The sequence below is a fragment of the Homalodisca vitripennis genome, chromosome 5 (assembly GCF_021130785.1).
Source record: "Homalodisca vitripennis isolate AUS2020 chromosome 5, UT_GWSS_2.1, whole genome shotgun sequence".
Classification (NCBI taxonomy): Eukaryota; Metazoa; Arthropoda; class Insecta; order Hemiptera; family Cicadellidae; genus Homalodisca; species Homalodisca vitripennis.
In genome coordinates this window covers 21,514,106-21,536,071 of record NC_060211.1, presented here as the reverse complement: position 1 = coordinate 21,536,071, position 21,966 = coordinate 21,514,106, and the positions used below count along the sequence as shown (strand labels likewise).

Genomic DNA, 21,966 nt, shown 5'->3' with positions numbered 1-21,966 from the left:
AAAGGTTATTCAAATATTAACTTCATGAACTTAATTGTTGATCAGCTGATATTGCCAACCTTTGCAAAGAAAATATGACGATAAAAAGTGTTGAATAAATGATCAGCTGTTACTCACAACCTAAACATTAGTTAATAATTTTATGCAGATAAGAATATGCATTTTTTTGCGCCTGTTTTATTTTTAAATAAAGCTACGTTAAACACAAAAATGTGTTATTTCTTTGCACCAATTCTTGTGTTTTACGTAAGATATCTCTGAAAGTATTGCATTTACAGCTCTGGGGGGACGAATTTTAATAAATTTGTCAGATATAAAAACATAAAAAACAATCGTATTTTGTATCTTTGGTAACTACCTTTAACCATTTTTATACGGCCTGACTTCACCAAGGGTTTCTGAAATCCGGGCGAAATCTTTCGCTAGGCGTAACTCGCTAACGAAGCGTTTCTGGGCATATTGGTTATATGAACTTTTTTACTTGTTTTTTAGCTATAGAATAAGCTCTCGAGAGATTGCCGTTTAGTTTTTGAATCACCCTGTATACCCAAACTCCTAGTTTTTCTTTTAAACTTTATACTTGTGTAATATTTAAATGATGAAGTACAACAAATTTTGTGTTTTTTTTTTCTGAATAACCATTAAAATATTGAGAAAAACTAAAAATGCACTTGATGTATATTAGTGATTTCTTTTTTATGACATATCTTCCATAATTTTAGTACTATAAAGAAATTTGTAAACATACATTCCGAGGTTTAAAATTGTTCTTGTGGCACTGCAATCAAGAGGACCACCAGAACAGCTGAGTCTAATGTCAGATCAGTGGTTTTGGTTCAATGAAGTTTGGTTAAAGCATGATCTCTTGTGTGTTGAATATGCATTGAATATTGTTAGACATTTTCACTTTGATTTTTGGTAAGTACCTAATCTGCGTATTTGAATCTATAACACATATATTAAAAATAATGTTTGGGATGTTTATATATATGACATGATAGACGCAGAAACTATTTTACCGACCATGATGAAAATTTGAATGTATATATATTTTTTCATGGAGAAGGTTTATATGCTATGCCCATATATGCTATGCCCATTGACATAACTTGCCACCAGGCGACGCTGCACAAGATAGAAGTTTTCAAAGTGCCTGCACATTAAAAACGAGACAGTTATGTATATTAAATAGCCAAACACTATTTGAAGGTGCTAAGTTATGATGTATATTTATCTTTAAAATTAATTTCTGGTTGAACTTAAAGCTTGGGTGTTAGACCACTTTCTAATAAAGTACATGTACGTGTACAATGGCTTTAAACATACACTTTTGAGAGATTTTCATGATCGTGGCAACAAGGCAAACTCTACATGAGCATTGGAAATATAATTCACTTGAACCACTTGTGCTCATACACAGGCAAAGCTTATGAAAAGCGTACAATCTTTAGTATCTTTATAAATAGTTCAGGAAATGAAGTAAAGTTTTAGTCTTGTAACAATAATTGTTTAAGTACTGTGTCTGATGTAATATTGTGTTTGGTTTTGAAGTATTTATTTTGTTTCATGTATGTTTCAGTACTTCACACCTCAGCAAGTTTAGCACTAAATGAAAGTTGGGACCCAGATGTTAGGTGAGTAAACATAATAGTTAATATTTTATAACTCTGTGAGTAAGTTAGGTCAAACTATATCAGCTGATTTAGGAACAAATTTATGACTAAAAAGAAGAAACGGAGATTTGCCGTCATTGACATGGTGGTGGCGAATTCCTAATGTTCCTTATTTATAATGACCCAGAATTATCAAAACTGAAAACAAAGAAGGAACATTTACTTAATACGTTCTCATTTTAAAAACATAGTAAGTCAAGAAGTAATATTGGGATTCCTCATGAAATTAATATTCCTTCAAGCATGTTGTTTTGTTGAAGCTTAACCCTTTTAGTGCCAACGTCCGTATATACGAACGTTTGAATAACTACCGAAGAATGCCGACGTCTGTATATACGGACGTTCGGAGTAGTAAAAGTCATACCGCAATCATTTTTTAACTTGTTTATAAATTTGTTGGTATACAAACAATCAGAATGAACCAATCTACATTAAAAAAATAATAATAGTAATATCGTAAGGTTAGTCAGGTGTTTAGCCATTATAGAAATGGCCGTGTTTGTTGCGTCAGACAAAGTTTTGTCAGCTGATAGTTCACGTCTAACCTCTGTGTTTGGTTGTTTGTGTTGCTGCTTCCACAGTGTTTGTTTGTTGATAAATAGTTTACTAACAATGTTTTACTAACATAAAGAGTAAACTTCAATAAAATGAAACGCTCGCGATCTCCACTTAGCGAGAATACAGTTCTTGCCGTATTAGAATCAGATGATTTGAGTGATGGTGCTTTGAGTGACGAGTCTGCTGAAAGCTCAGTTGATGATATTTTTGATGATATATATATATATTTTTTTTTTTTTTTACAAAGTGTACATTATTTTTAAGTAGAAAGTAGTTTCAGACAGTTTTTAATGGTTTCATAGTGGAAAATATTATAAGCTTTATAAAGAAGCTAAATAGTGTAAACAACACAAAAAAGTGAAAATGTAACTTTCTAAAAAAATTAACATGATTTTTTTGGTTTTTGAAATATTAATCAAAACTTTTTATGTGCGTATTTAGTTTTAATTCCTCTTTCAAGTGATAGTATGTGTTATAGTGAAATAATTTTTTTAAAGTACTATTTTTCATGTGAAACTGGAAAAATATAAAAACTGTAAATAAAATGTCTACTTTTTTAAATTTTTTAAGTTAATTACATTTAGAAATATAATTTGCTTTATAGTTTTTTATAAGGGAATTTATTTTACTGCAAAACAATGAAAATATTAGGAAAATATCTCAATATTTGTAATTTTTTAAATTTTTTTAGTAAAACACTGCAAAACGGCTGAAATAGGCCTGGCATCCTTCAGTAGTATTATGTGAAAAATCACTGGCATTTCTCAGAGCAACTTGATTTTTTGTCTGGCACTAAAAGGGTTAATTTCAGTTACAACATTAAAGCTAAGAAACAGACTACACGTTATTGGTATATTCCTTCATCTGCCAAAAAAGTGTGCTTTGCATTAGTAGGTAAAATTTCATATGAAGTTATAGGTAACTTTTGCCTTAGTACCAGTAATTTGTGCTAATTTAAAAACTAGCAAAAAAAATAGATTGATCTAATACTTATTTCTTAAGAGACCTTTAATTTAATCAATAACTGTCTTGTAAGTAAAAATGGAGACATTAAGATGATTAATAATTTAAGTATGTAAAAAAGTGTATGTATCTAAATTGTTAATATATTATTTTTTGCAAAATTTATCTACGTAGTCATTTTGAATGTCCATGCTGTCTATGGCCTTTTTAAATTATTGACCGACTTTGAAAATACTGATTCAATATTTAGTATACTCAGGTATAGTATAAAATTCTTATCTATAAATGAAACTCTACACTATACTTACACCATAAATATATTTCAAGCTTCAACATGCAGTGTTTACCTAAGATTTCATAATATGTTATTGCAATCTTAGTTTCTCGCAAATGGTGATGAACAAAGGTTAAAACTATCGTCATAAGAGTACTTATAGGTTTAATGCAGGATCCTAATATTGATTTTTTAATGTTATGATTTTGTGATATCCTAACAAAAGTATTACAAGTTCTTGTAGATTTTTGCACTTAGGTTAAAAGATTTTTAAACCATTTCGTAGCAAACATAACATGCGTCTTAATGAAACGCAATACTTACGAAAATGTTATAAGTTAATATTAAAGTGCTTTTCTATTACAGTCTCTTGTAAGGCTAGGAAAATATGCAAAAAGTGAAGAAAATGTAAAATATGGCAATTTTTATTTTCAGCATTGGTTGTCCTGATGTCAATTATTTAAGAGTCAATAACCCGGATTGCGATCAGACAAATTTCAAAGTTAAATATGTGAGATTTAAAAAGCGTGTTAAACAACCAGTTTGATAAGCAACAAATTGTTTGTGCAGTCAATACTGTCTTAGATATTGGCACTTCAAAAAAGTGGTTGGTTTTAGCCCAAAAATGCATGTTTTTAGCAATTTTTTGCGCACATATATAAAAAAGTACAAGTTTTATTAAAAAATTGTAGGAAGCAAAAATAAAAATAATTAAATGACAAAGATATCCCTTTTTTAATTTTTATAGGTGGAATATAACCTGAGTTATAACTCTTTGTAGTTGAAGTTGATTTTCAAGATTGCTAAAATCAAAACAATCAATGTCATTTAGTGGAAAAATTAAAAGTTTTTCTAAAAAACCTCATATTACATATTTTTGAAGTTCTTGAATAAATCTTTAAATTCACCCCTGGTAAAAGCATTAGCATGAAAATTAATTGAGTTTAAATAAAAAATGGTTTTCTTGACTTAAAAAATAATTATTAATCAAATTTATTACTTGATTTGCAAACATTGAAATTAAGCAAAAGCTCAGGTTTTCTTTACAATCGTTAATGGATACCATTAATTAGATAATATCACTTTCCCGTCAAAATCAACAGTGAGTTGACTCAGAATTACTTACAGTAAAATTACTATTTCTGTTGGGTGTTTTATTCCATTTAATAATGAAACTGACAAAAGAACATGAAAGAAAGTGATTGAACCATGAATGGTTTTAAGAGTATCATCCAAAATTGATCGTGTAGGAAGAATGGAACAAATAGATTTTATAAAAACTATCTCATCGTGCTAGGTGAGATATGTTCAATGGGTGAGAACAATGGGTGGGTGGGGGGGAGGAGAGGACATAAAAAACTCTCCCTTACATACTAGACAGCCGACTGGACAGCATGCTATTACTATTTGTAGACAAGGACGTTCAATTCAATCTGTAATGCTGGTGACTTGATTGTTCATTGTATTTTGTCGAATATACGGTTTCATTCATCAATTTTATATAAGTTGTAGATGTTTCACTGTATAATTTAACGCTACATTAATGTCTATAGAGGGAAGGAATAAAGGGGTTGGCCACAGAAACTAATAAGTGAATTTGTCAGTAATTAGTTAAATTGCTATTTAAAATGAAAACGTTTCTTAGACAAAAAAATTGTTCTTTTACCACAATGTTTGGTAGAAAACTATCTATATAAAACATATATGTTATGTATTTGTCGAATGAAAATAAATTTTCATTTCACGCAACGACAAAGGTGAATTTTTAGCGGCAAAGTATTTATTGCCAATCCGTATAAACAAAATATTCCAACTTAAGTGGATCATAGTTATAATAGAATTTACAAAAAACTGTTATAGTCTGTTGTATAATATGGGCGATTATATTTTATCAGGATGTGAAAAATGTATGAAGGAAACTTTTTATTATTATACCTACAAAAATAAAGCCAAAGTGTTGCAACTTATCACCTGTATGCATAAATATACAAAGAGTGAAAGTTTGAACAATCTTATATTTCAAAATTATGTGGATTAACAGAGCTGTGAAGCTGTAGCACAAGTAGGTCTTGTTAGTCGAATTTTAGTCCTCACACGGCCACACGAGTGATGCTTGTAATCCAACGCGGATTAAAAGGTTACCTTGAGAGTGCATTTGATTATTTGGATGGCTGCCAGTCTCCGTTGATTTGGACTATCAGCACTCTACTGTGTTATAAACGTAAAATTTAAACTACATAACAGCCGAAAGTTTTAGGCCCGTTTCGTATTGTTCTTTTACAGCATGATAATAACTACTATGCGACATTTAATTTCATATTAGTAGTGTAGTCTCAAAAAGTTTTAGTACAAGTAAGGAAAATAAATAACTTTTTAGTTTACTTTAGAGTAATTTGAAATGTACAAAAATGCCAAAATTAATCCTAATATATGTAATGACAAAGATGTTTTAACAAAAAAATTTTCATTTGATAAACTTTTAAACAACATAAATCAATCACATATAATCTAAGTACATTTAGCCACCAAGGTAGTAACAACTTGGTTTCAATTATTTGTTTACTTTCATTTTATTTACCTCCATGTACAGTAGTGCCTGAAGATGCATTCTTTGAATTTTAAATGTACATAGTACAAATAAAAAACTGTAAAAGTCTTCTAAAGGTGATTTATTCTTATTTTATTTAATCTTGGAATTGTATTATTTTAGAGAAAGTGCTTTTAAGTGCACATAAAATCTTTATAAAAACCAAATAAAAACTTATTTTTAAGCATCTTAATTTTTATTTCATACATCAGATATTCGTTTGAGTTACTTAAGACTTGCTAGTAGTTGAGAAAGAGTGGAAATAATGTTTATAAAGCTCTTTTATTACATATTTCTGTGAGAAGCAAATATATGAAGTAAAAAGATTGAAATGTTCACGTTTAAGAACATCACATTTGAAAAGTGAATATAACATTCTCAAAACAGATTTTAGTACATCTCTGAATGATTAAGCTTAAGGGACATGCTAATGTTTAATAGAATTTTCTTACATGAAATGATCAGTTATTTACCAACTTGAAGACATTGAAACTGACAGGAGTGGGTCCTGATTATCTGTTTAACTAATTTGGTCCTAGGGTTAATAAATGTAGATGTAGGCATAATGTATGATTTCCGTTGTTCTCCATGGCGTTTACTTAGACAACATTTTGGCCAAAATTTTGATAAAAGGTCCAGTTTTCATATTAAATTGGATACATATTTCAGTAGTTTTGAAATGTTCTTGTTACAGTGTTATTGTAATGGGCAGGAATATGTTTTCCGGGGAGATTAAAAATATCTTTATAGACAGCACAAATTGCCCTAAGCTAAACTATTGCAAATACCATGCTATTGCATGCAATAAAGTCATAGTTTATGTCTCTCAGAGATAGATAGCTCAAGGCTTTCGGTGATGGCTGTGATTACATTTATTGAAATATCATGTACAATATAAGTTTTTACTAAATTATGTTGGGCCTTGTTTAATTTTTAAAATGCTTTTAATTTTTCAGGGATGATATGGAGATGATGTTAAATAAAATAGTGCCTGAGGTACGTATTGCACGTTTAGTTGTATATTGTATACTGTACGCATAGGCTAAGGTTATTGTGATATTGTTGTTGCCTTAATGCTCCAAAAGGGTGACATGACTCATTACAGTAATGAAATGATCAAGGGGCATACTAATATCAGCCTCATGTTAAGGGCTCTTTGTGTACATATAACATGTGCCACTATACACAGATTAGACAAAGACACAATAATTTTGTTATATGGAAATAAGCATAAAAGAATCTTCATCTTATAATTTTCTCTTAAGAGTAAAATAATTCATTATGCCAATAGCCATAATGGTTTAATTAATATATTGTATATTTTATCAATACAAGGGTACATTCAACATTTTATAAAATGGTTCTGCGACTAGTTTTTGAAACTTGTGTAATTAGTTTAAATATAATCTATGTTTCATTCATCGCACATTGAAATGAAACCCTACTAAAGTTACTGTGACCTAATAATGGTATAGCCTACTCTCTTTCGTAGTTGTATATAATACTAACTTTTAAACCTTTTTTGATATAATCAAAAATAGTGATTTAAATACAAATTGGATTTCTGTTGTGGGAGTAATGTGTGAAATAAGTATTTACTCTAGGGGTGAGTTCTAGTGCTTGACACCTGTGGTCAAAATTCAAGTTCAGTTCAAGTTAGAGTTCAAGTCCAACAACTACGTCACTGGCTTATGGACAACTGTCAAACAAAAAGAAATGCCAATAAAAATTGTACATTTTATTGATTGCTTAGAGTGCAATTTGCATAATTTTGAGGTACATCTGATGATAGAAAATAATGTAAAATTATGCTTTTTGGTATTTGCTTTATGAGAATGTACGATTTTTGAGGTATTTAAGATAAAACAATTTAAGTGGAAACAATTTAGAAACAGAATGATTGGAACAAGTTTGTCATTTCTCTGTAGGTGTTAGCATTTGATTAGTCACATATATGATTGTGTGCTACGTTGATGGTACCACCAGGATTGGCTATGGCAGTTATCTATGACAGAACAGAGGATTATCGTAACATCTTGTGTGTCACCTTGGTTGGCCATTTACCATTTGTCTGCTCACTGTATTGCATAGTTTCAAAATTCATTATATTTGTATACACTTTCCCAAGGGTTCCTGGAAAGAGCAAACTTGGTCCTCTCAACCAGACAGGGAACTAAATGATAGTTATTTTGCTATTTGCAGTGCATACCAGAGTAAGCATTGTTATTAGTTGTTTAACTATCCAAGTGTCATTGTTACTGTTGAAGTTCATACTGTAATTTCTATTGATATAATAGTGCATTTAACAGGACCGCTTTTAGGGTGACTTGTATTAAGGCACAAATACGGACCATAACAAAATAGCTCTATCTTTGTTTGGGGGAGATAATAGTAAAAACAAATTTTAAAAAATTACGATATAAAAATCTAACCCTAGAACTGGCAAAGTCATAATTGGCAAGGCATTTTTTCCCGTCAAGAACGGGCAGATTCGAATTTGCAGTGCATTAGACATTGTCTGCTAATTACGTTATCTTTCAAACAATCTTCATTTAAATCATAATAAAAACCATATCATTTTAACTTTGAGTCTGTGCTTTATTGTAATATACCCACTTTAATACATATAACATTTATTTATATATTTTATTGGCCACTAAAAGCTAAAGATGTCTGACGTGCTTTGCATTTTTGACAGCTGTTGCTGTTCAAGTCAACTAGATTATGGTGTGTCTTGTTTTTCATTGTTTTCATTCTGTATTATGAATAGACACTTTCTCGATCAGCTTAACAACCCAAATATTTAGTATTTTTTGATTTTGTAATTGAAGGTGATTAGTGATTTCTATGGGCGGAAGAGAATAAAAGTTTCAATTTCGGAGAATGATACTTCCATGAATGTAAAAATAAACCCAGTTATTATTTCCTTTATGATAATCTGTATTTTTTTTTAATAAAATGATATACAACACCTTATGTTTTGATATAATAATCTGTATTTTCTTTTGAATAAAATGATATACAACACCTTATGTTTTGAGTAGTAATTGATTTTGCGGTTAATGTTTTGTTTAACTCTGAGCAATGGGTTATAAAGCTGTGCCAGTTAGGCTAAAATACAAACCAGTTCCTGGGTTAACGTTATTATAACATATTAAAATTTACAGCAAACAACCTTTAAAAATAAATGGCTTTTTTACAAATAAAAATATTTTAAAACTTACATTTATGTAGCAAAACTATTGCTTAAATTACAAATCACATACTACTCTTAGAAAGAAGGGAAAGAAAGGGATAACCAATCCGAAATATGTAACAAGAAAATGTAGTAAACATTGTAAGTATTCAATGAGTGCATGTAGATTCTAATATTTGAAGGGTCACAGTTCAGATACTGTTGTTTTAAAATCCAAGTCAGAGTGACTTACATGGTTATGGAATCACCCAAGTAGAGACTCAGAAACACAACTAGCCTTATAGCGGCTGTGTGCGAACGTTCATTGTTGTGGAAAAAATAACAGTTTTCCTGGATGCTTGTTTTGTATTGCCCACTGTAGTTTCTGCAGTGTTTCACAGTACCTTTTTGCTTTATTTTTCTAACCTCTTTGAAGGAAATCAACCAGAATCGTGTCCTCATTGTCCCAGAAAACAGTTGCTATAATCTCCTGGGCTGACAGAGTTTGGAGACATTTTATTAGTTTTTTTGGGAGAATACATGTTTTTCCATTCCATAGATGCCTTTTTGTCTCACAATTAACATGTTTCATCACCAGTAGTAACACAATTTAGAAGTTCATTACCATGTTTATTGTAATCTTCAAAAAAGATTTTCTATTCAGCAAGCCTTTGTTCTTTGTGGTCTTCTGTAAGGAATTTTAGAACCGACCTCTTACAACATTTTTGTAACTAAGCTTCTGCTCAACAATTTCCTGAACTGAACCACATGAAATTTGGGAAAAATATTTCTGAATGTTGGGGAAACATTTCTGAATGTTAGCAAAAACTTCTGAAAATTAAGTGGTCGTAACATGGTGATGTTCATGAAACAGGCTATGCCATTCACTGCGATCCGTTGTTAACAATAGTGCAGCCATTTTTTAACCACATGTATTTATTTGTTTTATTTATTTTCCATACATATGACAGCAATAGAATTAAATACGTAGTTAAGTACTATTAAATCATAAAATAATAGTTATTGTCATTGTCTTCTCAGTAAGTGAATGTCCTCAGAAAAATGACACAGTCAACATATGCTGACTGACCCTAAAGGATTAATTGTGGTCAATGTTTAAACTGTCTGACTTTGATATTCATTTGATTATGTAAATATACGAAAATAGGTTTAAATAGGTGATTTATAGCATACTTAGATGTATACAGTTTTTGTAAACTTATCTTTCTTTGTGTGGCCTATAAACTGCTATAATTACTATACTTTTTCTTTTTTTCAGGGTTTAAATTATAGACATTCATGTGAAGGTCCTGATGATATGGTGAGTAAAATACATTTTCCTATTGATCTTAATGCAAGCACTTGTGGCATTTAAGGTTTAAAGTTTACAGAAAAACTGTGACTTCATGGCTTTGTGAAGATTCACCACAATGGTTATTTTTTAATGCCAACAATCCACATAGATTTGAGATACGGACTGCACAACTAAGACTAAAACTGTTGCTTTACAATCTTTATTGATCACAATGATAGTTTTATATCCTTATCTAAGCCTTTGTCTGCAAAACTGCTACATTTTACATATTAGGTTAATATCTTTAAATACTCTTATTTCATTAAGATAGAGTCTAAACACGAAATTTATTCTACATTCCTTTATCTCAGTTTCTAATGAGCAGTTGTGACGGTCAATGAATTGTAATCCGAAATTCAGCGGAAATATTCATCCAAGAAATTAAATGTCTGGTATTTGTACTTTAAGTCATATCCAAATACTTTAAATTTATATCTGATCACTTAATAGTTGGCTATAATATAACTGTCTTACTTTTCCCCCATAAGAACAATGTTAACATGCAATTTTACGCTCTTATTTTTCATCATATTGTTATGAGAAATGTCTCATTTTGAAGATATAGTTAATATTTCCAAATGGTTTTTAGTTCTTTTGTTAAGTAGTATATTTTTTTAGTATTTATATAGTGAAATAAAAATAATTTGAGATATTTTTCTTAACCAATAAAAATATAGAAATAACTAAAAAGTGTTTTTGTATGTATTAATCATATATTTAAAATGAGACATTTCTCATAATTATACTAAAAATGTTGTATAAAAGTTTAACATCGTTCTTGTGGAGCAACAATCAAGATGGCAGCAAGCATAGTACATAATATCAACGATTTTGAAATGTATCTTATCTTGAATTGAATAGTCTTCTAAATGCTATAGTTTTTATTGGAATGATGTTGTAAAAGTTTTTAAATGTGGGACATTCTTTTTGGGCAATGTTATAGGTTAGCAGCACTGAAAATTATGTGTAAAGAAGATAAATCAGGTTGTGCTGCCAGAATAATGTAGTAATCACAAAAATACTAGCTCGATAATCAAGCTCCCTTTATTATTATGATTGATGTTGTAAGTTATGTATTTGAACAGAGATATGACTATGGTATTTATGAGATATGACTGTGGTATTTATATAACGAATGTTTCCAGCCTGCACATGTGAAGGCATGTTTCTTAGGGTCATCGTTGACCATTCCTATAACAGACGGAAAGCTCAACCTAGGAACATGGCAAGGAATCTGGCTGTGTGAACATCGGGACCAGGCAGGTTCACGTAAGGTATGCAGCACATTATAATTAACTGTAGCATCTAATACAATCCTGACGTAGACAGATTGTTTTTCGTGTGAGTGAGATGTAGGTTAACTTTCGAATGTATTTGTAAAATTCAGGTATTTCTGACTATGCAGTTTAGCCACTGGATTTCAAGAGCAATTGAGGTATTTTGGATTCTGTAGTAAAGGTGTTATTGTGGATTCCTGGTCCTGGTGTTGCTTTATTCATTATTAAAAGGTCTTGTTGATTTATGATTATTATATTCTTCTTCTAACTAGCTCCAAACTTTTAACTCTCAATATGTCCTCTACCAATCCTAAAAAAAAAAAAAAAAAAAAAAACGTTACCACTGACAAGGTTCCACAACCATTGTCAAAGTCTGGTTTTATTATGTTAGCGAGGTCCTTGTGGCAACTTACAGATTTATCCACTTACAAAACACTTTACTACTGATCGAACAGATAAATGCATAGCCTTTTGAAACAATTTCCACCAATAACCATCGCCATCTAACCACTTCAATTTTAATTCACTTAAATCCTTACTTCTCCTGTTTTACAATTTTAAAAAGTCAATGAAGGAACCTCTCCTCCCTTGGACCATAGTGTCTAGTAAGAAGTGTAACTGAACATTTTTCTCATTTAGTAGTTGAAAAACTCCAACCCTTAATGAAATAGCTGCCATCCCTGGACCATGGCAATTTCCTCAGTCTCTACTCTTCCTTAATTCCTTTTGGTTACCATGAGTATAACTGACACCCGAAGTTTGGTAGCCATTTAACACTTTCTTGATTATCAGCAGACTGCCAATTCCAAATTTACCAATTCCTTGCTTGCCTATTATGTGTAATTCATTGTTGAAGGAAAGCTTTATTAAGTTCTAGTAATAGGGCGGTTTGATGTCAGTGACTTTTTCAATTTCCCATAACTTTAAATGCAACAGTACTGCAGTCAGCTGTAATCCAGCAGTGGCCAACTTTCTAATTTTGAGTAAGCTGCATCGTGCAGTTGCTGTTTGATAGCCGTTCAAAACAGGCAACCTCTTAAAATTTTCATGAAAATGGAAAAAGCGAATTTCGTGTGCTGAATAAGCATTACTTTATACGTAAAAAGTCCATCACTGAGACCAAGGAAAGACTTCATAAATACTACGGGAACTCCGGCACCATTGATTTCAATGGTTAAGAAGTGGTTTACAGAGTTCCGTTGTAGTCGTACCAGCACTAGTGATGCCGAACGTTTCAGGTTGCCCAAAATAAGTGATCACTCCAGAAATCACCAGTAAAATCCATGGAGGGATATTGGACGATTGTAGAACGAAAGTGCGTGAGTTGGCTCATGCTGAAGGTATCACAACTGAATAGGTACATAACATTTTACATGAATATTTGGACATGAAAAAACTCTGCATGAAGGGTGTCGCGATTGCTCACACTCGACCATAAGCGTAACCGTGTGACCACTTCAAAAGAGTGTTTAGCGATGTTCAGCCCGTAAACCGGACGAGTTTTGGTGCCGTTTTATAATTGTGAACGAAACATGGATCCATCACAACTTGTCAGAGACACAGTGGGTTGCTTGGGGTGAATGTGAACCACAAAAAGGCCAGGGTGAGTATGTCAGTCAACAAGGTCATAGCCACAGGTTTTTAGGATGCACGGAGTGTCATTCGCATTGATTACGTTGAGAAGAGTAAAATGATTACTGGCAAATATTATTCATAGCTTTAGGACAGATTCAACATTGATTTGAAGCAAAAATGGCTGCATATGGATAAGAAGAAAGTGATGTTCCATCAAGACATTGCACACTTGTCTAGTCACAATGGCAAAACTCCATGAATTGGGCTACGAACTGCTACCCCATCGAGCATATTCTCTAGATCCAGTCCTCTGCGACTATTTCCTGTTACCAAACCTAAAAAAATGGCGGGGCGGTAGGAGATTTGGATTAAATGTAGAAGTTGTTACTGAAACAAACTCCTATTTTGAGAGCCTTGAGAAAACCTATTATTTGGAGAGAATACAAAAATTATAAAAATGCTGGACTAAAAATGTATCAAGCTAAAAGGTGATTGATTATATTAAAAAATAAAATTTGTATTTATAAAAAAATGTGTTAGTTCAAAAAGTCACTGACATCAAATCACTCTCGTTAAAGCTACTTTCAGATCTAGGACATCCCCATTTCTCATACTGATCAACTAGTAAATGATTGTGATAGACACCCTAGTGCATTTGTTGTCTTATGAGAATACTTATTTTCACTAAGTATAGACCAGGAGTAAAGGTGTTAAACCACCAATTCTTTGTTTGAAATTTATTTTTGACGATGGAAGGATTGTGAAAAGGAAACAGGATTTTTCCGGACATTTGCCATTGTTCAGTGAAACAGAAAATCAGTAACACTACGTTTCGAGATCTGCAATCTGATCTCTTCTTCAGGTAAATAACTAAACTAATACATAATTACAAACTAGGTTAAAATAAACAAATCATACCAAAGCGTTGTGGCACGCCTAAGTCAGGAATCACAACCACCATGTTGTGTGTCAACTTCACTAACTCTAAAACATGCACTTAATAAAAAAAACTATACACAACACTAATCATTAAAACTGAACTACAGAATACAGGTCACAATATGTCTGCATTTGTCCACCAACCACCTACGACTGAGTCAGAAACAAAACTGTCAGAAAAAAATATTGTCAGAAACAAAACCTATGCCAGTCCGGTGCAAATCATCAAACAGTAATAACTGAGAACATATCCACCGTAACTCGTAACCATCTACATCACTGTCCTATCTAGCCTCAACCATATTCTAAAAGAAGGTTTTAATTTCATCACCTCCTTAATATAAAAAAATATTCCTATAAACCTTACTGACATTATCTTTCTAAACTCATAAACCTTCTCAGAATTTTGGTCTATCTCAAGTTACTTGACATTAACAAATCCTTCAATACATCAGAGAACAAATCTTTGCCTTGACTTCTCCAAAACTTCTACCATTCAAAATCTAGCTTTTGCTTTCTTGGTCTATCACCTCTCTAGAATACTAGATACCTTGCTACGACTCCAGCAATATTATCTACTCATCATCATCATCATCATCAGACGTTTCCGTTATCACGGGTCGTCGTACACAGCCTCCTCCACTTTTGTCTATCATTCCAGGTCTCCTCTTCCTCCACCTGTATTTTCTGTAGTCCCCTTCTCTCTATGTCTTTCCACACTTGGTCCTCCCATCTTCCTCTCGGTCTTCCTCTTGGTCTTCTTCCTCCTTCCTCCTTCTCCAGTGCTATTCTAGGCATTCTATTATCTCCCATCCTCTTCACATGCCCCATCCACTGTATTCTTCTTCCTTCCATTGTCTCTTGCAGTGAAACTACCTTCAATCTTTCTCTGGTTATTTCGTTCCTTATTCTATCTCTTCTTGTAGTCTTCTCTATCCCTCTTAAAAATCTCATTTCTGCAGCTTGCAATCTGCTTAAATCATTTTTAGTCCACGTCCACGTCTCTGCTCCATATAATAAAATTGGTTGGAAATAAGATTTATACATCAATACTTTTGATTCTTTCCCAGTTATATTATCTACTAACTACTGTAAACACTGCCCTATCCAAAAGATAGTTCTATACAAAATTCCATAAATGAATGAAAAGTCCCATATATGTCTGCAAAGCCTACAATTGTCACAATTTACATTCCACCCATAGCGGTATCTAAACTAAAATGTTAAGAAATGTATTTTTGATCCAAAGTAGTTCCTTTATTCTTTCCCTCTATGATAACAGTTCAAGTTCAGTTCATGGCACTGAATAATGAAATCTGCCCCATCAGTGAATCTTTGAATCTAGTTTGTTCCTTTCATGTATAGAGACATCCTGAATGTTTTGATTCTGATATTCAAATTCAAATATTTTATTGTTGTATTATTTAGATAAAAATTGACAAATTCATAATGTGACTCATTAAACAAGTCAAAATACTTACAATTAACTGATTACACTGAACATTATTTTACTCAGTAGTGTGATAAAATGTTAAACAGTCTTAATTCTAGTATTGTATGGCTATAGAGATGAATGGTTCTTTTCTACCAATTCTTTTCTATAGTTAATTTAGTTACAAGTGGATGTTAAGTAAAATCTCATTGCAATATAACCTTAAAAGGACACTTTTTACCCTCTGTCACTCAATTCTCACACATGGGATGGGTGATTATACTATCTGGTCCCGCTCAGCCCTTATCATACCCTCACAAATGGTCCTTGTTCCACTTGTTGAAGTCAGTATTGCTGCTTTGGAGAACCTATGATGCTCTCAAGCTCCTTGAGCTGTAAGGACCAAACTCACAGAAAATTCTGCTCTCTGAGGTAACCACATCAGATCAGAGTAATCTTACACAAAGAGAATACAATTTGCTGATCTCAGTATTTTACATAAAGAAACACTATCATATGTAAGGAAATGTTATCTCATTATTTAGCTACCTTTGCGGAATGGATACCACTCAATAGTTTATAGGTATTACCTGAGTTTCATTGCCACACAGGTCCTTACCTCTACAGACCAATTCACTTCTCTTATACAAACTGAGCAACTGTACTTATTGTATACAATGCAATATACAAGTCATACAGTTGTATCATGTCATATACACATCAAGAAATCTAATGTGGTCACAATAAGTTCAATTGCATTGTTAGAGTAAGTTACAACTCTCATTTGCCATTTCAAACACCATCCAACTATGCTCATGGCTTAGTAGTTATGAAACCCATTTAGTTATTCTTAACTACCAAGTATAATCAGTGAAAACTGACACACATTTTCATATTACTATGCCACACATAGAAATATAACATGAATCCAACACAACGTTGACAAGAAAACAATATTAGAAGTGGGACGTTTTCAACAGAGCTAACAAGTCATCAACCACTAACAAATAGATTACATTCACTTCCTGGAGGTGCTGATACAAAAACTTACGGAGATCCTCGACTACCAGTAAAATAATACAGATGGATGACTGTCAGGACCAAATGAAACTTTTTTAGGAATAAAAAAAATTTTGCAACGGTTATTTCTGATTACATTAACAGAATGATCAGGAAAAATCTCATTAACATAGTAAATTTAAAGACAAGTGCTTTTCTATGTGCCATCGCTTCTTCCTTTGCCATAAATCTGAACTCTTATAGAATTCATAGTTATTTTAGGCTTTCTTAAGCACAAATCTCTTCATTCACCTTGTCTGTTTGGACTCTTCAATTAACATCGGGATGATCTTTGTTGTGAATGTTCAGATATCCGTATCTATCCAGAGGTGCTAAGACATGAAACGGGATCAGGTGTGGGTGAATTCAGGGGAAGTATCCGAATCCTCTGTGGGGGCACCTCCAATCATTATTACCTTTCTCTATTACAGGGCCAGCTGATGAAAGAGAGCCTTAGGAGATCCAAAACATACAAAAGAAACACGATTTTATCTTTAGCAAAAACATATATAGTTTTAGTGGCTTATTTTAAATTTTTTAACTTTAGCGCAAAATCCACTAATATTGTATTTTCAGAATTTTTGTACAATTGCTTTACAACACTGAAATTCAATCAATATATGACTTATTATATATCATTGTTTTCAGGAAAACTATATAATACTTGCTTATTATTGTTTGTATTAAAAAAATTAACCTTGAACAAGCCTGATAAGAATGCCGGTTCCAATTCAGCTTATAGTTTTTTCAAACCCCTTAATTTGTTCTTAAAATTAAGTGTGACTTCATCAGCCATATTATTAATAACCGAAACAAAACATAAAATAAAAATAAATCAATTAGACAGATACCAAAACACAACGACAGCAGACATAATTAATAAGACAGTCGGCTGCGTCTCAGTCAAAACAGTTGCTCGCACAAGACGTTTCTTCTAATCATACAAAGAGGAATAAAGTTTGATTTATTGAGTAATAATATACCTCAATCGATAGCTCGATCTACCATCGATTGATATTCGGTTTTAAACAGAAACATCGAAAATACACAAATAATAACAGATTTCTGAAACGTCTGCTTCAGAACGCAAATACGGCAGGGCTAGAACATGAGTGGCCTTACTGCCGTAATATAACAGTTTCTAAGTTAGAGGGTTAAACTCAATCAGTCCTGAACAACTAAGAGGTGTAGACAAGCTCATGCTTAGTAAAAATTTGCTTCCATTTGGATCACAGGAAAAGAAATCTCCCTTTTTTAGTCCCAAAAACTTTGAGGACTAAAGGTAGAAGAGATTCGCCCCTTAATTACAATATTTCATTTACGGGAATGTGCTTGCTGCAATCTGGAAGAAGAATCATTTTATATTCCACCTCGGATCGATAAGGAAGTCATTAATTCATAAATTAAACAGTAGTCCGTCAATAACCTATCCTGTCATTTGTTACTGGGCATAATTGGTATTATATAATAATTAAAATAACAAGTATCAGACACATTTCACCACTTTAATTATGTCCGTAATTATTACTAGTTTTTTTTGTTTATTATAGATATTAAAATAAATTTTATTTGCATGAAGTTTATATATGAGACATAAAAGGTATAAAAAAACAAACTATGTCAAGGTATAAAAAACCATCAACTTATTACAATGTCTCAACATGTTAGATGTTGTTATTAGTTTCATCAGTTTTATAGTTCTTTCCCTTTTGCACTATCATGTTGAAAAATGCATACATTGGACCACATGGCGGATGAAAAATTATTATATTTTTATTTTTTACCTTGCAAATTTCCGCTATTTTTGGAAGAGCTTGATTTAAAATATAAGTTCTGATTTAAATATATCCCCTCTGTCCGCAATGCGTTTGGGATACATTTTATCGCTCTTATCAGCTAGCAACTATTTCTATTTTTTTCTCCCATAATCTGATTCAGCAGAAAAGGAGATTCATCAGTATATGATTAGCCGTTTGTTTTTCTCACATGTGACGTGGTTTTATTTCTGCTGATTTCACCCAAAATATTTCATGTCGTATTTTGCTAATATTTTTTCATAATGTAATAATAGTGTGATACTTACCACACATTAAACATTATATGGTAATGTCATCATTCCGGGTAAATCAATCATGGTGAAACACTTATAACATTCATTAATTACAGTACAAACAATGTACAACCATGCACTAAACTACCAGTCCATACAGTAACATCTATAATAACAGTTGCATCCTAAAGATAATTAATAAACTCATAATCACATGTGTGTTGAAAGCAATGGTGCATAAGACTGTACAGGCAAGAAACATAGCTTGTTATTAATGACAATCATCTCAGTGTTCAACTGATAATTGTCAATTACTAATCAAATGATGGAGTATTCTGTTTAAAAATACAAGCTGTAAGTTTTATGTAGCATGAAGCATTGATAATCAGATGCACTGTACTAGGTGTATTGCTTGGTATTATATGTATTAAAATTAATCATCGATGATCTTGATTACCTGAGTAATACAGTTTTCCAAAGTCTCCTCAATATATGTAGCCTACCTATGCTTTAATAGTACAATATTGTATAACAATTTCATTCATAAAAATAGGTGTAATTTCAAATGTTGGTAACAATCAATGGGTTTCTGCAAGACTTATCGCAGCTATTTCTAAGTCCTGCTTCGCCCAGGCCTTGTCCATCCTACCGTCACTGTCACACCCCTCACTGTATGTCTGTTGTGATTTCAAATGGTAATAACAATCAACGGGTGTCTGCGGGACTTGTTGCGGTCACCTCTGAGTCCCGTGTCGCCCATGGCCTTGACCAGCAGTTAATGTCCATCGTACCGTCACTGTCACACCCCTCACTGTATATCTGTTGTGATTTCAAATGGTAATAACAATCAACGGGTGTCTGCGGGACTTGTGGTCACCTCTGAGTCCCGTGTCACCCATGGCCTCGACCAGCAGTTAATGTCCATCCTACCGTCACCGTCACATCCCTCATTGTATATCTGTTCTGATTTCAGGTGGTAGTAACAATCAACGGGTGTCTGTGGGACTCGTCGCGGTCACCTCTGAGTCCCGTGTCGCCCATGGCATTGACCAGCAGTTAATGTCCATCGTACTGTCACTGTCACACCCCTCACTGAATATCTGTTGTGATTTCAGGTGGTAGTAACAATCAACGGGTGTCTGCGGGACTCGTCGCGGTCACCTCTGAGTCCCGTGTCGCCCATGGCCTCGACCAGCAGTTAATGTCCATCCTACCGTCACCGTCACATCCCTCACTGTACATACAGACAGCTCGGTTTGAATCAAGTTTTTAATATAAGGTTAGATAATAGGATCATTGCCGATAAGGGCGTACTCACTTTTGGATAATATAAGTATTTTATAGCGATGGAAATAACAAATTATATTTTATGAAATAACAGCTTTGCGCTTTGGCTTTACCCTGTTCATCTATTACCTGAGTGTAAAAATGTTCAGCTGTGAGTATATGGAAAGTATCGCACAAACTCTGAATGAAAGTCCCTCAGTGAGTACCAAGACGATTAATTGTTATAGTTGTTTTAAATTGTATCATTTGTAAATTGTATTTATTACTTGTTGCCTTTGTATATCAAGCGAATATGGTAAATGGCTTTTGGATTCCAATAGTGCATTATTTCTATAGACTGATATTCTTTTTATTACTGTGCTTACAACAAATTGTAGTTACCTGAAACATTGATATTGATTATTTTCCTTTTATATTCTTATTTTAAACCTCATTTTAACTATTTACATTCCTGTGTTCTCTGACAAATGTAGTGGATTGCTGACAATAATTATATTTTTTGTAACTACTTGTAAAATAATGTATGTATGATTGATTGGTTTGTAAATTGTAAATAGGTATGTAACATGTTATTATTTTATTTAGTTCTGTACTGTTGATTTATAACAGTTTGCTTTCACAACAGTTGCTGTATTAAGCCAATATAGTTCTTTTCTACAGCCCTGGTAGTCGTATAAAAGTGTTAATATTTCCTAAACTGTGGGCCAAAAATATTAGTTTTGGCATATAGCTAAATATTAATAATTTTACTTTCTCACTAATACGTTGTATGAAAATATATAGTGTATCATTTTGTATAAGAAAATGTTTGAACTTAAGCGACAAAAATTAAATTTTTGCAATTTTTAGTAATGATCTTGAGCATGTTAAATCGATGGAATTATATTCTAAGGCTGTCAATAAAGTTGTTACCAAACTTCTGAGGATATTGTACTTTTATACTGATATTTCTCTTGAGACATCCAGAAGCCAATTCAAAATCTGTACTTGAACAAGATTTGTAAAAAGACAAACAAGCCTCTGTTGCATGTGGAAGGAACATTAAACTGACATTGATGTTTACAAAACACATAATTAAAATATTTCGAACATGATGTTTTTTACAGACAAGACTGTCAATCCAAGTAATCCATTATCATAGTAAACAAGTCTCATTGTAATGTATCATCTATGTCATGAACATTCTGTTAGCAAAGCTGTAAAATGTTGCTGTTTAACTCATTTATCATAGTGTTTGTTGGTTTGTGCTATTGACTTTACTCTTGAGCAGTAAACTTGGTAGGAACAAAGCGTTTTTTCACAAGATGATATTAATGATGACTCACCCGATTAGAACTGGACAAGAACTGGCAAAATCTCTCATTACAATAATGCTGATCCAGTCACAGTCTCACTGCGCTTTTTATCTTTGAAATCGTCACGAGTTTTTTGTTTTCTGAAAAGAAGAACTCAAATTTAAAATGTCATGTGATCCATGAATAATAGGTACTATTAGAGTTAATAATAGCACCTAATAGGGTTAGCTCGCTCAAAGAAATTAAATAATGAAAAAAAAAATTGGCTTGATCAAGCTATGTAACACTTACGTATCACTTGGAACAAATTCCACCTTACTCATAATTTTACTATGAAGTGTATTCAAACCAAGTAAATGAGATTTGATTAAATAATACACAACTGGAATTGGTGGAAAGTTACATAACACTTTTTTCCTCTACATTGTAAACGTGAGAAAGATTTTAGCTTGCCATGTATTTTGTTAT

The 21,966-nt window shown here is 32.4% G+C and overlaps 1 protein-coding gene across 3 annotated transcripts in view; it reads left to right on the top strand.

Annotated features, from left to right (window-relative positions):
• Positions 1 to 21,123, top strand: part of LOC124361833 (UPF0047 protein YjbQ) — a 42,325-nt gene extending 21,202 nt beyond the window's left edge. For 2 of the 3 annotated variants that reach the window (XM_046815831.1, XM_046815830.1), the window contains 5 exons: positions 1,580 to 1,634; positions 7,012 to 7,051; positions 10,510 to 10,551; positions 11,730 to 11,858; positions 20,032 to 21,123. In XM_046815831.1, the coding sequence (XP_046671787.1) occupies positions 1,580 to 1,634; positions 7,012 to 7,051; positions 10,510 to 10,551; positions 11,730 to 11,858; positions 20,032 to 20,118 (353 nt within the window). In that variant the 3' untranslated portion in view covers positions 20,119 to 21,123. The other variant, XM_046815832.1, reaches the window with a different exon arrangement.
• Positions 21,124 to 21,966: the final 843 nt, after the last annotated feature.